The sequence below is a fragment of the Crinia signifera genome, chromosome 5, assembly GCF_055691185.1.
Source record: "Crinia signifera chromosome 5, ASM5569118v1, whole genome shotgun sequence".
NCBI lineage: Eukaryota > Metazoa > Chordata > Amphibia > Anura > Myobatrachidae > Crinia > Crinia signifera.
The window spans coordinates 164,395,967-164,416,428 of NC_139221.1; the positions used below are offsets into that span (position 1 = coordinate 164,395,967).

General features: G+C 45.1%; 1 protein-coding gene across 8 annotated transcripts in view; it reads right to left on the bottom strand.

The window, feature by feature from the left end:
- The window catches only part of LOC146080692 (leucine-rich repeat flightless-interacting protein 2), a 112,326-nt gene that overhangs the window by 87,714 nt on the left and 4,150 nt on the right, over positions 1 to 20,462 (bottom strand). For all 8 annotated transcript variants that reach the window (XM_083188234.1, XM_083188230.1, XM_083188232.1 and 5 more), the window contains exon 2: positions 18,986 to 19,133. In XM_083188234.1, coding sequence (XP_083044360.1) covers positions 18,986 to 19,075 — 90 coding nt within the window. In that variant the 5' untranslated portion in view covers positions 19,076 to 19,133. The remainder of the gene's footprint in view (positions 1 to 18,985; positions 19,134 to 20,462) is intronic.

The following is a 20,462-nucleotide window of genomic DNA, read 5'->3' on the forward strand; positions in this document are numbered from 1 at the left end:
CAGAGAAAGAAAAAAGCTTTGTGGGCGCACTCTTATTTTTGTAAATTTTATATTAATTTAAAATTTTAACTTTTATTCAGATCTTTTAAGATAAAGTAACAAGAGCTGTTTACATAGAAAAAGAGAAATAGTTAAAGAGAAAAATCTATAAAATGTGGTGTGATAGCTCTAGATTGCTTTTCACACATTACTCTCCATTCAGCGCATCAATTCCTTGTCATCATTGGTATATATACACAATGTGATTTTAGGCCAAAATGAATGGTTTATATCCCTTAAATTAGTTGGTTCGGATTACCTTTCGGGATATCAGTTGCCCCAACAAAAGAGCTTTGGTATTTATAGCTTGTATTGCTCATGCAGTAGGCGTATCCAGTGCAATTCTTAGGGAATGTAATTGCCCAATTTTTGGATACCACACCAGTATTTCTTCAGGGGTCTCCCTCATAAATACTAAACTGGCCCTTCACTGCTTTGCTTCCAAGTTCGGGAAGTTTTTGGGCAGTTCCAGTGAGGTATGGTGGTATAGTTAGGGCCAAATTCCCATTTAGCTTATTGCCTGGTTAACTGCAGTTAGAGCATTTATAGCTAACTGTATACCGGATATATTCCTCTACAGCCAACGGAGAAAGATCTTGTAAGTTACAACTGTACAATTAAACAGAAAATTTGCCGTATTCATATACTGTGGATGCCATATAACGGAAAAAACAATACAGTTGAAAAACTGAAAAAAAAGAAAGAAAAAAAAAGAGGAAAAAATGGGGGGGGAGGGAGGAGGGGCAGAGGGGTTTGAGGGAAAGGGATATCAGGTGGGTGGGGGGAATGGAAAAAAAGGGGAGATGTATTTATGTGACACCAAACCAGAAAATATATATTAATATAAATTCAGTTAATGAATATTTGACAGGCTGTTATCGGAACCTATTTAGGTTATTCACATTTGGGATGGTTGTCACCTAGAGTGGGTAATCTCCTGTCATTGGTAAAGTTATTTATACCGGTTTTGCGGGGCACCATTTTCTGTCCCCACCTCCCAGGACTCCATTTTTACCAGCATTCTAGGTTCTCTTTAGTTTCACCCCATATATTTTGGACCCAGTTCCTCTTCCTATTTCTCTCTTCTATTTTTATTTATTTCTATTTTTCACATTTTCTATTCCTCACCATTTCTCCTTCTCCCTGCGCAAGGGCACCAACAGTACAGCAGATTTTCATCGGGCCAAAAAAGCCCAATCACCCACATTCACACGCACCAACATCGTAGGGTTGCTCTTATAATAGCAACAAACGGCATCAGCCCTGTACCATTTCTTACCAACAGCAACTTAATTACCATAAGACATAACCAAGTAATTATATATTTTTATGTATAAGCAATCATACCTTGTACAGTTTCCTTCGTAACTTACTAGACATCACACATTAATAATGCAGATAATTAACAATCCTCCAACACACATGCCGATACACTAAATCTACCCGGGCTCACTCAGCAAATTCCCTGAAAAACTGAGACCTAAATAAATCCAGCAACAGCACAGCAGAGATCAATCATTGTAAGTGCTGACAAACCCCTAAACACCCACATCCCATAACCCCACAAGCAACTCAAATCACCAAATATTCATGCAGAATACAAATAGAGTAAATAATGACTATAACAGATACGTAAAAGTATTGGAAATATAAATGAATCAACACACCCTGTGGACAATAGAAATTGAATATATTCATCCATTGGATAGTGCAGATGTCCATCAAACCAAAAGAGAAGATGATTGGACTTACATTTCATAAGAGCAAGGGCACTTGCCCTCAACCAAAATGGCGCATACTGAAGAAGCCAATCCCGGCGAAACACTTGTTTAGACTGACCCCAGCGAGAGCAGCAGTGGCGATACCGTGCACACAAGCTCCCCACCAGATCGGGCTCCTAAGCCACCCGCACAGGACCCCCGAGGACCCCGCGCATCAAACGCCTGGAAGCGGCGTTCCAGGTACAAGTGTCCTCCTCCCACGTCTAGCGGCGGAGTGACACTTGCTTTCAAAACTACACAATATAGTGTTGTACTTTTAGGATTGGAAGGTAATTTTGTACATTAGGAACACACTGGACAAAGCTGCTTCAACACCAGGCAGCAGCGCCGGGGCACCAGTGTCCCCCTCCTGCACACAGCAGTTGTGACATTTTGCAAATGGCCACAAAGTGACTGAACTTCAAAGTGAAAGTATCCTCTTGTACCAACATAGTAGCAAATAACTGCACTTACTGACTGAATTCATAAAAGGATCTTTGGAGCCCCGCAAAACCGGTATATATAACTTTACCAACGACAGGAGATTACCCACTCTAGGTGACAACCATCCCAAATGTGAATAGCCTAAATAGGTTCCAATAACAGCCTGTCAAATATTCATTAACTGAATTTATATTAATATATATTTTCTGGTTTGGTGTCACATAAATACATCTCCCCTTTTTTTCCATTCCCCCCCACCCACCTGATATCCCTTTCCCTCCAACCCCTCTGCCCCTCCTCCCTCCCCTCCATTTTTTCCTCTTTTTTCTTTAATTTTTTCAACTGTATTATTTTTTCCGTTATATGGCATCCACGGTATATGAATATGGCAAATTCTCTGTTTAATTGTACAGTTGTAACTTGTAACAAGATCTTTCTCCGTTGGCTGTAGAGGAATATATCCGGTATACAGTTAGCTATAAATGCTCTAACTGCAGTTAACCAGGCAATAAGCTAAATGGGAATTTGGCCCTAACTATACCACCATACCTCACTGGAACTGCCCAAAAACTTCCCGAACTTGGAAGCAAAGCAGTGAAGGGCCAGTTTAGTATTTATGAGGGAGACCCCTGAAGAAATACTGGTGTGGTATCCAAAAATTGGGCAATTACATTCCCTAAGAATTGCACTGGATACGCCTACTGCATGAGCAATACAAGCTATAAATACCAAAGCTCTTTTGTTGGGGCAACTGATATCCCGAAAGGTAATCCGAACCAACTAATTTAAGGGATATAAACTATTCATTTTGGCCTAAAATCACATTGTGTATATATACCAATGATGACAAGGAATTGATGCGCTGAATGGAGAGTAATGTGTGAAAAGCAATCTAGAGCTATCACACCACATTTTATAGATTTTTCTCTTTAATTATTTCTCTTTTTCTATGTAAACAGCTCTTGTTACTTTATCTTAACCCCTTCCCGACAATTGACGTACATTTACGTCATGGTCGGGAAGTACTTCCCGACACATGGCGTAAATGTACGTCATGGCTTGTAACTGTCACCGCGTCTATAGACGCGGTGACAGTTTCAACATGTCTGCTGTCCCTGACAGCAGACATGTCCGTGCATGCCCAGGGGGGCTGCGATGCCGCCCCCCCGTCGGCGATCGCTGTGATTGGCTGTTCAGTGTGAACAGCCAATTACAGCGTTTTCTGTGTCACCGGCGAATAACGTTCGCCGGTGACACGCGATCGGAGGTGATTGGTGCTGTAAAGTACAGCACCAATCACCGCGGGGTGTAAGGGTGACACTGGTGTCACCCCACCTCACCCCGCCCGCCCCCAAAGGCCGTGATTGGTCCGTCGGACCGACGGACCAATCACAGCCATGGAGGGGGGTTTAAACTAACGGTGACTGCACTGCAGACGCCATTCCGGTCTGGAATTGCGTGCAGTGCGGTCACCGTGCCTAGCTGCCGCAGTATACTGACCTGAACCTTGCCAAATACTTACCTGATCCTTGCAAATATCTTGCCTGCTTCATCACCGCTTGTAGTGTGCTGGATGCTTCCTGGATCCTGTTACTTGTGACTTCCTGTGTTGTGAACTTGTGCTGCTGCAGTGTAATAGCGTTAGATAGAGAGAGATAGAGAGAGATAGTGTCAGAGAGTGCTATATTTTGTGCTGCTGCAGTGTGATATAGTTATAGAGAGAGAGAGATAGAGAGAGATAGAGAGAGATAGAGAGAGATAGAGAGAGAGAGATAGAGAGAGATAGAGAGGCCTAGTGACAGAGAGTGCTATATTTTGTGCTGCTGCAGTGTGATAGTTATAGAGAGATAGAGAGAGATAGAGAGAGATAGAGAGAGAGAGATAGAGAGAGAGATTGTGCTATATATTTTTTATATAACTGACTGCTGCCCCCCCTTTTGTGCTGATCAGTATAAATTAACTGATCAGCAACTTTTTGGGGGCGCAGGTTTTTTTTTATATATATATACCTGTCACTGCTGCTGCTGCAGTGTCATAGAGTGTTAGATAGTGAGAGATAGAGAGATAGAGAGAGATAGTGACAGAGAGTGATAGAGAATGCTAAATTTTGTGTCTGCTGCCCCCGCCTTTTGTGCTGATCACTATATCTGAGGTGATCAGCAACTTTTTGGGGGTGCAGAGGTTTTTTTTTTTTTATATATACCTGCCAGTTGCACTGTCAGTTGCACCAAAGGTTGTGCACCTGCTGCCCCTCACTGGTAATCAGTGTCGCATCACTGATCACCTTTTTTTTTTTTGTGTGTGCTGTGGGGTCTTTTTTTAATTTTTTTTTTTACACACACTGTGATTTTGTGGGTGTCCTGTGGCCGCTGTGCGCTGATCAGTGACGTACATCACTGATCATCTTTTTCGGCACAGGGTTGATCTATTTTTTTTTTTTTTGATCAAATTCCTCTTGCCTTTGAGCGCTGTTCAGTGACGGACGTTACTGACCAACATCTGTGCTCAATTTTTGGCGCAGGACCTTTTTTTTTTTTTTTTAACCCCTTCAATTTTTTTTTTTTAACCCCTTCAATTTTTTTTTTTTTTAACCCCTTCAATTTTTTTTTTTTGTATAAAGTATTTATTTTTTTCTGCACTACATACACACTACATACCCCCCGGGTTGAAATAAAGTTTGTACCCCCCCCCCTCTACACTATACACGTGTTGAAACATTTCACTACCAGTAACACAAAAATAAAAATGGCATCCCAAATGTCATCCCAGTCATCCAGAAGAATGTATTCAGCGGAGGAGGCATATGCCATGCTTGCTTCTGACTGACACAGCCAGTGATGCAAGCGGGGAATTTGAAGGATTCGCCTTAAGCTCCTCTTCCTCCTCTGGTGATGAGGGACCCCCTCAAAGACGCCCCCGTAGAGCAGCTGAGACCCCCCCCCCCAATAATTGATCTCGTATGGACCCCACCACCAGACAATTTTGAGCCCCAGGTTCCTGAGTTTTTGGCCATGCCAGGAATCCAATTTGATTCCACAGGTCTCAGAGAAATTGACTTTTTCAAATTATTTTTCTCTGATGATTTTATAAATTTAATGGTGGACCAAACTAATTTATATGCCCAGCAGTTTATTGCTCAAAACCCCACGTCATCATTTGCTAGGTGGACCCCTGTAGATGCAGTAGAGATGATGACGTTTTGGGGTCTGGTGTTTCATATGGGCATAGTAAAAAAGCCAGAAATTAGGCAATATTGGAGTACAGATGTTCTGTACAGCACCTCATTTTACCGTATGGCCATGCCCCGGGCTCGATTTGAGACGATCCTTAAATTTTTGCATTACAACGATAATGCACAGTGCCCACCCAGAGATGATCCCACCTTTGACCGGCTATTCAAAGTCAGGCCGGTCATTGATCATTTCAGTGCCAAATTTGAAGACATGTACATCCCAGATAAATTCATTTGCATAGACGAGTCCCTTATACATTTTAAAGGAAGGGTTAAATTCCGCCAGTACCTTCCAGTAAGAGGGCAAGGTATGGCATAAAAATGTATAAGCTGTGTGAAAGCACCTCAGGGTACACTCACAGGTTTAGGGTATATGAAGGGAAGGATTCAAGAATTGAACCGCCAGAATGCCCCCCCTCCCTCGTAGGTGTTAGTGGAAAAATTGTCTGGGATTTAGTGCACCCCTTCCTGGATAAAGGTTATCACCTCTATGTGGATAACTTTTACACCAGCATCCCCCTGTTTAAGGCCCTTGGTTCAAGAGGTACAGCAGCTTGCGGTACTGTGCGCAAGAACCAAAGAGGCCTCCCAAAAACGCACATTGCCCAAGTAATGAGAAGGGGTGAAAGCAGGGGAATATGCACCGAAAATATGTTGTTGGTCAAATATAAGGACAAGAGGGATGTCCTTATACTGACAACAATTCACGGAGACAGTACCACCTCCGTCCCTGTACGAGGTACCAGTACCCACACCTCAAAACCTAATTGTATCCTGGATTACAATAGGTACATGGGCGGAGTGGATCTTTCAGATCAGGTACTGAAGCCGTACAGTGCCCTGCGGAAAACAAAAATCTGGTACAAGAAGCTGGCCGTGTATATCATCCAGATGGCACTGTATAACGCTTACGTGCTATTCCGTTCTACCGGCCAGAGGGGGACATTTATGCACTTTCAAGAGGAAGTCATAAAGGGCCTAATATTTGGGAACCAGCAGGCAGAGGGCCCCAGTACTTCTAGTACTGGCCCCCGTATTGTACCAGGGCAGCATTTTCCTGATGAAATCCCCTCCACTGGAAAAAAGGGCAGGACACAAAAAAGGTGCAAAGTTTGCTATAAAAAGGGAATAAGAAAGCAAACTATTTTCCAGTGTGACACTTGCCCCGACAAACCCGGCCTATGTATAAAGGAGTGTTTTAAAATATACCACACATCTATGGATTATTAGGTTCATAATTTCACCGTGCTTCGGGGGTCTTGCTAATGCCACATAGCACCCACCATTCATTCCACCAGAATCTGAGCCGCAAAATCCAAAAATCACTCCTTCCCTTCTGAGTCCTGCCATGCACCCAACTGGTATTTTTTGGTCACATGTGAGGCATTGCCGTACTCGGGACAAATTGGGGCACAGATTTTGGGGTGCTTTTTCTCCTTCATACCTTCTGAAAATGAAAAATTTTGAGCCAGAACTGCATTTTTGTGTAAAAAAATGTAATTTTTCATTTTCACTGCCCACTTGTATCAAAATTGGTGAAACCCCTGGGGGTTTGAAATGTACACTATACCCCTAGATGAATTCCCTGAGGGGTGTAGTTTGCAAAATGGGGTCACTTGTGGGGGGGTTCCACTGTATTGGTGCTTTGGGGGTCTTGCTAATGCGACATAGCACCCACCATCATTCCACCAGAATTTGTGCTGCAAAATCCAAATATCACTCCTTCCCTTCTGAGTCCTGCCACTTTTTGGTCACACATGAGGCATTGCCGTACTCGGGAGAAATTGGGGCACAGATTTTAGGGTGCTTTGTCTCCTTCATTCCTTCTGAAAATGAAAAATTTTGAGCCAGAACTGCATTTTTGTGTAAAAAAATGTAATTTTTCATTTTCACTGCCCACTTGTATCAAAATTGGTGAAACCCCTGGGGGTTTGAAATGTACACTATACCCCTAGATGAATTCCCTGAGGGGTGTAGTTTGCAAAATGGGGTCACTTGTGGGGGGGTTCCACTGTATTGGTGCTTGGGGGGTCTTGCTAATGCGACATAGCACCCACCAAAATTCCACCAGAATCTGAGCTGCAAAATCCAAAAATCACTCCTTCCCTTCTGAGTCCTGCCATGCACCCAACTGGTATTTTTTGGTCACATGTGAGGCATTGCCGTACTCGGGAGAAATTGGGGCACATATTCTGGGGTGCTTTTTCTCCTTCATACCTTCTGAAAATGAAAAATTTTGAGCCAGAACTGCATTTTTGTGTAAAAAAATGTAATTTTTCATTTTCACTGCCCACTTGTATCAAAATTGGTGAAACCCCTGGGGGTTTGAAATGTACACTATACCCCTAGATGAATTCCCTGAGGGGTGTACTTTGCAAAATGGGGTGACTTGTGGGGGGGTTCCACTGTATTGGTGCAACATAGCACCCACCATTCATTCCACCAAAATCTGTGCTGCAAAATCCAAAAATCACTCCTTCCCTTCTGAGTCCTGCCATGCACCCAAATGGTATTTTTTGGTCACATGTGAGGCATTGCCGTACTCGGGAGAAATTGGGGCACAGATTTTGGGGTGCTTTTTCTCCTTCATACCTTCTGAAAATGAAAAATTTTGAGCCAGAACTGCATTTTTGTGTAAAAAAAATAGGAATTTAATACCTACGGGTAATTCCTTTTCACGGAGTCCTTATGGGATACTGGGAATGGTCTCAAGACATTGGGTATTAGAGGGTATCCGCAGGAGACAGGCACATCTATAACTTTGAAGCTGGGTGTGCTGGCTCCTCCCCTCTGATTCCCCACCCAGGAACCAGTTAATGAAAAACTGTGCCCGAAGGAGAATGTACATATGAGAGGAATAACTTGTGTCACCTATGTAAACATAAGTGTGAATAGTGTGGTGAGATTTATGCCAGCACACCCGCATTCATACAAAATAAAAAACAACTATAATACCACCAACTGGATGGATTTTCTTTAACAAGGTCACTGAACTAGACCTTAGAACCAGAAGACCATAGGTTAACTTCTGAACTTTATAAGCAGAATAAAGCTGCAGCCAGACCCCCGCACAGGGCGGGCGCCCAGTATCCCATAAGGACTACGTGAAAAGGAATTACCGGTAGGTATTAAATTCCTATTTTCACTAACGTCCTTGATGGGATACTGGGAATGGTCTCAAGACATTGGGGATGTCCCAAAGCTTCCAGAACGGGAGGGTACGTGCGGAGACTGCTGCAGTACTGCCTGCCCAAACTGGGTATCTTCTTTGGCTAAGGCATCAAACTTGTAAAATTTTACAAAGGTGTGTTGCCCTGACCATGTAGCAGCTCTACAGAGCTGCAGAGCTGACACACCCCGAGCAGCCGCCCAGGATGCGCCCACCGATCTGGTGGAATGAGCCTTTAAAACCGGAGGTGTCGGCATGCCTGCCGTCACATAGGCTTGTTGGATTGTGGTCCTAATCCATCTAGCAATGGATTGCTTAGATGCAGGGTGTCCTTTCTTTTGTGCGTCATACAGAATGAATAGACAATCTGTCTTCCTGATTCTTGACGTCCTCTGGACATACACACGCAAGACACGCACAACATCCAGGGATACCGGAATATCCGGTGAACTAGATGCAGACGGGACTACAATTGGCTGATTAAGGTGAAAGGAAGAGATCACCTTAGGAAGAAATCGCGGGTTAGTTCTCAACTCCGCTCTGTCTGAGTGAAAAATTAGATAGGGGCTCTTACAGGAGAGAGCTCCCAATTCTGACACTCTTCTAGCCGAGGCTAGGGCCAAAAGGACCACCGCCTTCCAGGTGATATACCGCAATTCTATCGACTCCAACGGTTCAAACCAGGAGGATTGAAGAAAATTAAGAACAACATCCAAACTCCAAGGAGGTGTAGGAGGTACAAAGGGAGGCTGGATGTGAAGCACTCCCTGAAGGAATGTTTGTACTTCCGGGATGGTAGCCAATTTCTTTTGGAAGAATATGGACAGGGCCGAGATCTGGACTTTTAGTGAGCCCAGACGGAGACCCAAATCCAATCCCGCTTGTAAGAAGCACAATAACCTGTTTAGGTTAAACTTCGCTGGGGGGACCTTCAGCTCCTCACACCAACCCACGTACTTCCTCCAGATCTTGTAGTAGTGGGTGTTTGTTACCGGCTTTCTGGCCTGAATCATCGTGGTGATAACTGATGAATGCAGACCCTTCTGAGCTAAGATTTTCCGCTCAGCCTCCACGCCGACAAACGTAGCCGCCCTAAATTTTGGAAGACGCAAGGGCCTTGTGTGAGTAGATCTCTCCTTAGAGGCAGGGGCCAAGGATCCTCGATCAGCAGGCTCTGTAGATCCGAGAACCAAGCCCTTCTTGGCCAGTCCGGAGCCACCAGAATGGCTTCCACTCCCTGACTTCGAACCCTTTTTAGAACTCTTGTCAGAAGCGGTATGGGTGGAAACAGATACACCAAGGGAAACACCCATGGAATTGTCAGGGCGTCTATTGCCACTGCGCAGGGATCCCTGGTCCTTGTGCAATACATGGGGACCTTGTGGTTTAACCGGGATGCCATCAGATCTATCGATGGCTGGCCCCAACGGTCCACAATTGCTGCAAACACCTGTGAATTCAGGCTCCATTCCCCGGGGTGGAGGGCGTGACGACTTAGGAAGTCCGCCTCCCAATTGTCCACACCCGGGATAAAGATGGCCGACAGAGCCACCACGTACGTTTCCGCCCAGGTCAGGATCTTGGAAGCTTCTTTCATGCAAGTCCTGCTTTTTGTGCCTCCCTGGCGATTTATGTAGGCCACAGTTGTGGCATTGTCGGACTGTATCTGGAGCGCCCGACCTTGGAGGAGATCCTGGGCTTGTAACACTGCATAGTATACAGCTCTCAGCTCCAGGATATTGATGTGGAGTCTCGCTTCCCACCGAGTCCACTGACCTTGAAAGGTTCTGTCCATGGTCACAGCACCCCATCCCTGCAGACTCGCATCTGTCGTGAGTCGCACCCAATCCTGGATGCCAAATCTCCGACCTGCAAGCAGGTTCGACTCCTGAGTCCACCATAGAAGGGACTGCCGGGACTGATGCGACAGAGAAATCCTCTTGTACATCAGGAGATGAGAGCCCGACCATTTTGCCAACAGATCCAGTTGGAACACCCTGGTGTGAAAACGTCCGAACTGAATGGCCTCGAATGTGGCCACCATCCTGCCCAATAGCTGGATGCATTGGTGGACCGACACCTGAGGCTTTGCCAAAATCACCATCACTAGGGATTGTATGGCTTCCATCTTCTCCCGAGGGAGGAAAATCCTTTTCAACTCTGTATCCAGGAACATTCCTAGAAAGAGGATACGACGCGATGGCGTCAGGGAGGACTTGGGGATATTTAGGATCCACCCATGCTCGGATAAAATCTGCCTGGTCTTTGCTATATCCTGCAGCAGGACCTGTTCCGACCTTGCTTTGATCAGCAAGTCGTCCAGGTAAGGGATAATGTTGACACCCGACCTCCTGAGCAGTACCATCATTTCTGCCATCACCTTCGTGAACACACGCGGCGCTGATGACAGGCCGAATGGCAACGCTCTGAATTGAAAGTGCAGATCTTTCAGCGCAAACCTCAGGAAAGCCTGATGTGGACCCCAAATTGGTATGTGGAGGTAGGCGTCCTTTACATCCAGCGATGCTAAGAACTCTCCCTCCTCCAGGGTTGCTATTACTGCCCGGAGGGACTCCATCTTGAATTTGTAAACCCTTAAAAAAGGGTTTAGTGACTTTAAATTTAAAATGGGGCGCACCGAGCCATCCGGCTTCGGCACGAGGAACAGATTGGAGTAGTAACCCCTTCCTTGTTCCTGCAATGGGACCGGTGTGATAACCTGTGACGTCAGCAGGCGTTGTATTGCCTGCTGCAGGTTCACTCGGTCTGCTTGTAGAGCCGGCAGACCTGATTTAAAGAACCGGTGAGGGGGAGGCTTTTCGAATTCCAACCTGTAGCCGTTGGTAATAAGATCTCTCACCCAGGAATCCAGGTGAGAGACTGACCATACTTGGCTGAAAGCTGACAGGCGACCCCCCACCTCGCAAGTGACTCCAGGGTCGGAACCCGAGTCATGCTGCCGGCTTAGAGGCGGAGGCATTAGCGGCACGATCCTGAGATCCTGTGCTGGCGGGCTTCCTGAACCTGCCACGGCCCCCTCTGGTGGCCGAGCTGGAGCCTCTCGCCCTCTGCCTGGGCCTGGAAGGCCGAAAGGACTGAGAAGCCTGAAAGGACTGGGACGTATGGCCCTGAAAGGGACGTTTAGCGTGAGTGGAAGCCGTCGGCAGAAAAGTCGACTTGCCGGCTGTAGCCTTGGATATAAGGTCGTCAAGTTCGCTACCAAATAACTTTTCTCCCTTAAAAGGCAAACTTTCCACGCTACGTTTGGACTCTGGATCAGCTACCCACTGTCTTAACCAGAGGGCCCTGCGGCCTGAAACCGCCATTGCGGAAGAGCGAGCATTTATAGCTCCAAGCTCCTTCTGCGTGTCACACAGGATCTTTGCAGTATCCTGGATATGGCGAAGTCTCTCTCCGACCTGCGCCATTGACATATCGGCCAGCATGCCTTCCTGGATTTGAGAAGCCCATGTATAAATGGACTTAGCCATCCAACAACTGGCGAGGACAGGTCTCTGAGACGCCCCACTCGCAGTGTACATGGACTTAAGGGTAGTGTCCAGTTTTTTGTCTGTACTATCCTTGAGTGTTGCTGCCCCTGGGACGGGGAGAACCACCTTCTTGGACAGTCTGGACACTGATGCATCCACAACCGGAGGCTCTTCCCACACCGCTCTAGTGACGGGATCAAAGGGAAAATTGGACTTAAACCTTTTAGACAGTTGGAAACGCTTTTCAGGTTGTTTCCAAGCCTCCTTAAACGTCTCATCAAGGTCAACTTGTTCAGGATAAACAATTTGCTGTTTCCTTTGGGACCCAAAGAACGGGTCACCTTCCTGCATGTCTGCTAAAGGAAGGTCTAACACTTCTCTTATTGCTGTAATAAGAGGTTCTGGGCCTCTAAGAGATGACTGTGAATCAGGGATCAGAGCCCCGTCGTCCACATTATCATCTGTGTCGTCACCCGCCTGCAGATCATCATCTGAATCAGGCAACATGGCGGTCGCAGCACGCTTCCGTGACTGGCCCGTGGTGGTGCTTATATTATCCACCCGTGCGGCTAAAACTGTTAAGTCCTGCTGCACCTGTTTGGTCTGCATTGTATTTGCAGCCAATTGTGTTGACACTGCCTGCAGCATGGTTTTAATGCCTGCCGCCCATTCAGGCTCCTGTGAGTCTGATTGAGGAGTAATCTGGGATGAACCCCCTGTCCCACTCGTTTGAGTGGACATGCATTCCTCACAAGTAATCTGTGAGGTGGATTTAGGCACAAACTTGCTGCTGCAAATGAGACAGGTTAACTTCCTCACCATGTTGAAGGAATAAGTAACCTTTCTTCCACAAACACACCACAATCACAATGAAATAAATATATATATATTCAGTGTGCAGTGTATAGCAGCTATATATGTGTGAGCTCTATCACTGGAAGTGTGTAGCTTAACAAGCACGTGGGGGAGCGCTCAGATTACACTGAGGAGACCAGCACACCCTGTACAACCTTAACTCCTATTTAGGAGTTGGTAACACGCATAAACACAGAACAGTGTGATCAATTAAGCGATCTTAGCGCTAAATACACTTGCTGTTTTCTGCAGATTTCCTCTGTCCAACACCTCACCGCTGAGGAGTGTATCTGGAGACAGTAATGGCGCCCAGGGAGAAGCAGGAAGTAGTGTATGCGCGCTCAGAGCTCTGGCCTCGCTCCGCTGAAGCCCCGCCCCCCTGTGATGGCGCAGGGGCTTCACTGATCTTTATACTGGCGCTGGCTGTCAGTTTTAATGGCGCCCTCACACTGAACAGCGTTTTATAGTGGGATCTGCCCTGGTAGCCCAGGGACTGTCACCCGCAGCCAGTTTGTGACAGGGGGTCTGCGCAGCCCCTGTGCAGGGTACCGCGTCTGCCGCCGCCGCCATCTTGCCGCACAATGAGCCGGGGTACCCCACTGTGGGGACCCCGGTTTCTACTCACCACAGACGTCTTCGGACTGTGTCAGGAGTGTGCGGCATGCTGGGGGTGAGTATCACTGCAGCGCAATGCCCGTGAGTACAAACACCCTCTCAGGACAGTGGTCCTACAGCAGGGACAGCTCGGTACCTTAAGAGGCCTGCAGCTGAACCCTCCTCAACTGACTCCCTCGAAGCAGGGATACTGTGAAGTCCAACACAGTAACCCCAAAATAATAAAAGAAAATAAACTGAAGACAAACTCTCTGGAGCTCCAGCAGTGTGCATCCTCTCCTGAGGGCACATTTTTCTAAACTGGTTCCTGGGTGGGGAATCAGAGGGGAGGAGCCAGCACACCCAGCTTCAAAGTTATAGATGTGCCTGTCTCCTGCGGATACCCTCTAATACCCAATGTCTTGAGACCATTCCCAGTATCCCATCAAGGACGTTAGTGAAATGTAATTTTTCATTTTCACTGCCCACTTGTATCAAAATTGGTGAAACCCCTGGGGGTTTGAAATGTACACTATACCCCTAGATGAATTCCCTGAGGGGTGTAGTTTGCAAAATGGGGTCACTTGTGGGGGGGTTCCACTGTATTGGTGCTTGGGGGGTCTTGCTAATGCGACATAGCACCCACCAAAATTCCACCAGAATCTGAGCTGCAAAATCCAAAAATCACTCCTTCCCTTCTGAGTCCTTCCATGCACCCAACTGGTATTTTTTGGTCACATGTGAGGCATTGCCGTACTCGGGAGAAATTGGGGCACAGATTTTGGGGTGCTTTTTCTCCTTCATACCTTCTGAAAATGAAAAATTTTGAGCCAGAACTGCATTTTTGTGTAAAAAAATGTAATTTTTCATTTTCACTGCCCACTTGTATCAAAATTGGTGAAACCCCTGGGGGTTTGAAATGTACACTATACCCCTAGATGAATTCCCTGAGGGGTGTAGTTTGCAAAATGGGGTCACTTGTGGGGGGGTTCCACTGTATTGGTGCTTGGGGGGTCTTGCTAATGCGACATAGCACCCACCAAAATTCCACCAGAATCTGAGCTGCAAAACCCAAAAATCACTCCTTCCCTTCTGAGTCCTGCCATGCACCCAACTGGTATTTTTTGGTCACATGTGAGGCATTGCCGTACTCGGGAGAAATTGGGGCACAGATTTTGGGGTGCTTTGTCTCCTTCATACCTTCTGAAAATGACAAATTTGGAGCCAGAACTGCATTTTTGTGTAAAAAAAATAATTTTTCATTTTCACTGCCCAGTTGTACCACAATTGGTGAAACCCCTGGGGGTTTGAAATGTACACTATACCCCTAGATGAATTCCCTGAGGGGTGTAGTTTGCAAAATGGGGTCACTTGTGGGGGGGTTCCTAACTTTTAGCATCTTATGGTGCCTAGAAACCTACATGGTGCCTAAAAAATAATCTCATAAAAAGGAGGCTCCAAAATCAAGTAGGTGCTCCTTCTATTATGAAGCCTGTGGTTTGGTCAACGTGCACACTAGGGCCACATATAGGATATTTATGAAAACAAAAGAATTGGGGGAATCAATTTTTAGTCACATTTCTCTAGTAAAATGTACTGTGTCCCTTAGAAAAATGTATTAAAATTGCAAATCTGCAAAAAAAATGAAATTTTGAAATTTCACCTACACTTTGTTTTAATTCCTGTGAAACACCTAAAGGGTTAACAAACTTCCAAAATGCTGTTTTGAATACTGTGAGGGGTGCAGTTTTTGAAATGGTATCATTTATGGGGGTGTCTCACATACAAGTCCCTCAAAGTCACATCAGAACTGAACTGGTCCCTAAAAAAATCAGTGTTTGAAATTTTCTTGAAAATTTGAGAATTTGCTATTCATATTGTAAGCCTCCTAGTGTCCAAAAAAATTAAAAGGAAGTTGAAATAATGATGGAAACATAAAGTAGACATATGGTCTATGTTAGTTATTAACTATTTTGAGTGGTATGATTATTTGTCTCACAAGCAGAAAATTTAACATTTTGCAAATTGCTAAATTTTCCATTTTTTTACGACATTTTGGTATTTTTCACAAAAAAACACAGACTGTATCGACCCAAATTTACCACTAATTTGAAGTACAATGTGTCACGAAAAAACAATCTCAAAATCACTGGGATAAGTAAAAGCAAAAAAAAGTTATCCCCACTTAAGTGAGACATGTCAGATTTGAAAAAAAGGGCTCTGTCAGGAACGCAAAAACTGGCTCTGTCAGGAAGGGGTTAAAAGATCTGAATAAAAGTTAAAATTTTAAATTAATATCAAAATTACAAAAATAAGAGTGCGCCCACAAAGCTTTTTTCTTTCTCTGTTTTGCTTCTCTTAAGCAAACAAAACCCTCTACTCAGTTATTATACTGAATTTTGGGGCGCACCACCAATCAACGACTATTAGAATCAACTACAGGTAGTCTACTATAATGGTTACTTCAAATTAATACCCAAATATTGTTTTTGTCTGTGCGGGTCCAACCACATCCTTCCTAAGCTTACACAAGTGCAAAACACCTTCAGAGACTTTTTACTTTCAGAAAGTAGGTGAACAAGGTAATAGAAGACCGTCGTTTGCGCTATATACGACAGCTGCACTCTATAATTCCTCCCTGTTAGTGGAGGAAGAAGGGGATAGGTAGACAAAGATATAGAGCGCGCTAGAAAATAGCCACCACCTTCATGTAAAATTACGCAAGCTAGGAATTGGCTTATTCCATCTTGAAAGACCCGACCTATGAAATTCATGTCTGATGTGTATATGTCTGTTGCAAGGTTTTAATAAATTTGGGTACTCTTTACCTAGAACGGCGCCCATCGCGACCATCGTATGCACTAAAAAACGGGTGCGATGCGATGCCCGCGATTTCCCATAGGGATCAATGTTAAAAGTCAGATTGGACGCGATTTTAGTGTTAAATGCCTCAATGCCCGCGATTTTTCCATAGGAAACAATGTTAAATGGGCCACAGAGCCCTAATAGTCCCCCTGAAGTCTGAAATGGCCCCCACAATTTTGAACGGCACCCCACGATCAACGTGAACCCGAAGCGTGGCGAGCGCAGCGAGCCCACGAGGGGCGGCGGCACGCGTCCTCCGACCTTTTCATACCCCCACTATCCACGTCGGCGTGGAGTTGAGAATAGAATAGTGTGGCGAGCGCAGCGAGCCACCGAGCCCGAAGCGTGGCGAGCCCCGCGAGGGGACGCGGATACCTTTACAGGTAAACGCGTCCCCTCGCGGGCTTCACAGGTGTCCGCGTCGCCACGGATACCTGTGAAGCCCGCGAGGGGACGCGTATAACTGTGAAGGTATCCGCGTCCCCTCGCGGGCCTCGCTGCGCTCGCCACACTATTCTATTCTCAACTCCATGCCGACGTGGATAGTGGGGGTATGAAAAGGTCGGAGGACGCGTACCGCCGCCGCTCGCCACGCTTCGGGTTCACGTTGATCGTGGGGTGGCGTTAAAAATTGTGGGGGCCATTTAAGACTTCAGGGGGACTATTAGGGCTCTGTGGCCCATTTAACATTGTTTCCTATGTAAAAATCGCGGGCATTGAGGCATTTAACACTAAAATCGCGTCCAATCTGACTTTTAACATTGATCCCTATGGGAAAATCGCGGGCATCGCGTCGCACCCGTTTTTTATGTGCATGCGATGGCCGCGATGCCCGCGATTTTTTACCCCCGACGCCCGGTGTCGGGGTGATGGCTATCTTCTAGCTCGCTCTATATCTATGGCACTCCAAGCAGAACAACACGGCAGGTAAAGAAGACTACTGATAAAGTCTTCTCAACCTGCTGTGTTGCTTTGCTTGGATATAATATTATACACACACACACACACTAGTGTGTGTTTCTTTGATTATATTGTGGAATGGGGATTATATATTCTAAAATAACACCACATTAGTGTATGGAGATGCAGTGTATACATTTTGTAGTTACAAAATCAGTGTAGAATAAAGGTGAGCCTTGTAGAGTACACTCCCTTTATAATAAAATTCCAATATGAGTGCCTTCAATCCATTCAGTCAGTCCACACTGACAGCGAACACCCATTAGTTTGTATGGGTTACTTTTCTATTCTCCTGCCTGCAGCTCTCCAGGAGTTACATGCAGTAGCATGCGATTTATCGCATGTAAAAATGGCACATCAAGTGCCAAATTGTATGTGAGCTCTCCCGGGGTGCTGTCAAAGGAGCTCAAGGAAAACAGGTCCAACTTGTCATAAGACAAGTTGGCTTAGTGTCTGGGGGCCTTAACACAAAAGACAGTGCTCTCCAAGACGGATGATCAAATGAGCACCTGATTGGGCTAGTCCCTTCCTGTTTGGTTGAGGTTAGTGACACTGATGTAAAGCAAACCGATAACTGGTTTACACACATGCATCCTCCCGATATACCTTGAGATCCATGCTGCGATGCGTACAACACAAGAGGACACATCTGTAGCTGGGTTGCAAAACCCCTGACAAGTTCATTTATTATTTCACTTACTTACATTCCAGCTTCAAAAACAGATAGGTGTAACCCTGTATTTGTGGGTGTTGTATGTGATCCATAATTAAAAACTATTTGCATTATTATGTTATTATACAATGGCATACAAATTGGAATTGTTTAACTTTAATTCACATTGGCAGGTCCCATTTGATAGTTTCTTCAGAAGCTCCTTCAAGTTTCTATAGCAAAGAAATCAAGTGCAGAAAAAAACTCAAAACATTAATTGATAGTTATCATATTTCTAATATACTGTATAGTTATCTGGTTCTAGTCAATCCAATTATAGTTCACTGAGTGATCACAGTCATGTAGATGCACTCAGTTGGAATTCATGCCAGTGAAAAAGCTGTGGATAACACTAAGAAAAAAGACAGTGCACTGATTCCCATTGAATAGTTGCAACAGACTGCTGACCATCTTGCCTAGTGGGCAAAATTACAGTAGTTGGGAACAAATACTTATCTTTTGGAGGGTGCCGGAGGACGCTCAGACAGGGAGGATCCCAACAGTCAGAATCCCGACTGCCGGTTCTTCCGACAGGCGGGATCCCGACTCACAGGGGCTATTCTCCCTTGTGGGATTCCACGACCCCCATAGAGGGAGAATAGAACCCGTGGCAAGCGCAGCGAGCACGCAAGGGGCTACTTTGCGCTTGCCCCCATTGGAGCACCGGCAGTCGGAATTCCGACGTCAGGATACTGTCAGAGTGCCATACCACACCCCTTTTGGAAGGTGACTCCTTCACAGGAAAAGTTCAATTCGCAGTTAGCTCTTTGATAAAAAAAAAAAAAATTATCCTCAAAGGTCAAAAAGATAGATTTAAAACAGTGTTCTTGCTTTAGAACAAAAACTATGACAACATAATCTAACCTCTCTTGCTATATGACTCAGGGCTTCATCTTCAGCAGAGAATCTGTCTTTAATCTGCGTACGCTTCCTTCCAGATCCAGGAGTCCCCATTTTTTTTTTATCCTATTGATATTGTCCGATTCCTCTTGCCAAAATTACAGCAGCCTGCCTGCAATAAAAACAAAAACATATTACACAAAGAACACAATGAAAGATGATTATAAATAAATTACATTAAATGTAAAATGATGGCATCCCCCATATGCAAAACTGATATTTCAAGATAATGATAACATTCTGTTCTTAAAGGACAAGGGACGATTTCAGGCATATTCCTAAGCAATCTGACTAGGTTGCTTAGAAATTAAGCACTAGTCAAGATCTAGTCAGATCGACAATGTTCTCAACAGAGAACAATAGTTAGCATAGATCACTAATACATACATACATACATACATACATACATACATACATGGCTACGTGTGTATGGTCGATCCAGCTCAGTGGTTCCTAACCCTGGTCCTCAAGTACCCCCAACAGTGCATGTTTTCCAGGTCTCCACACAGAATCACAAGTGACATAATTAGCTCCACCTTTAAAATGTGTCTGAATAATATGTGCACCTGCTGGGTGACCTGGAAAATGTGCACTGTTGGGGGTACTTGAGGACCAGGGTTGGGAACCACTGATCTAGCTAGCCCTGTGAGCTTAGTGGTTTTGACACAAGGCTCATTCACATCGCCCAGTGTGTGTAAGCCTTGATGGCCCCATTCACTAATTCAATTTGAGACCCGATTCTGACGGATCTAGCAGATAAATCTGCAAAAATGTTGTTCCATGTGTCGCGGTCCCGTGCGCATCGGATCGGAGGACAGACCTGCTTATATATTCGACCCCTCCCGGAAGAGGGGAACAGGGTCGCATGCATTAAATAACATCTTAACCTGCCCAGGTGGCTCAAGGAGGATCAGATGGTGATACACTGCTGCAACTTCTCGCAGTAGTGTATGGCTGCCTTAACACTTGTAAGGTGAAAAGCTATGTAAGCGTTAGCAACAAAAAAATACTATGTGCCTACGATTCAATGGAATTTTCTATAATTCACCATTACAGGAAATAATTGTAACAGGCATGAAGGATACTAGGTTGACTTTAATGTGTTTTTACAAGATGTTGTCCAATAAAGATATTAATCCATACAAATTGCCTTTTCTAAAGCAGCCTTGTAGAAACAAAGTAACTTAAGCACAGCTTTAAGCAACACCCTTGGGATGAATAATCAGTAAACATCCAGCATGCTATTTTATAGCAGCCCTTTTAGTCAAGGCTTTGCCCAATGGATATAGAAAACAATACCAACATGTCTAGAGAATTATCACACTGCACTGTTCACTACATCCTCTACATCTATTAAAACGCTGAGGCGGACCAGATCTTCTCCAAGAAGGGGTAAAATAAATTTATTGTATATCAATTTATTCATTTATTAACAGTTTCT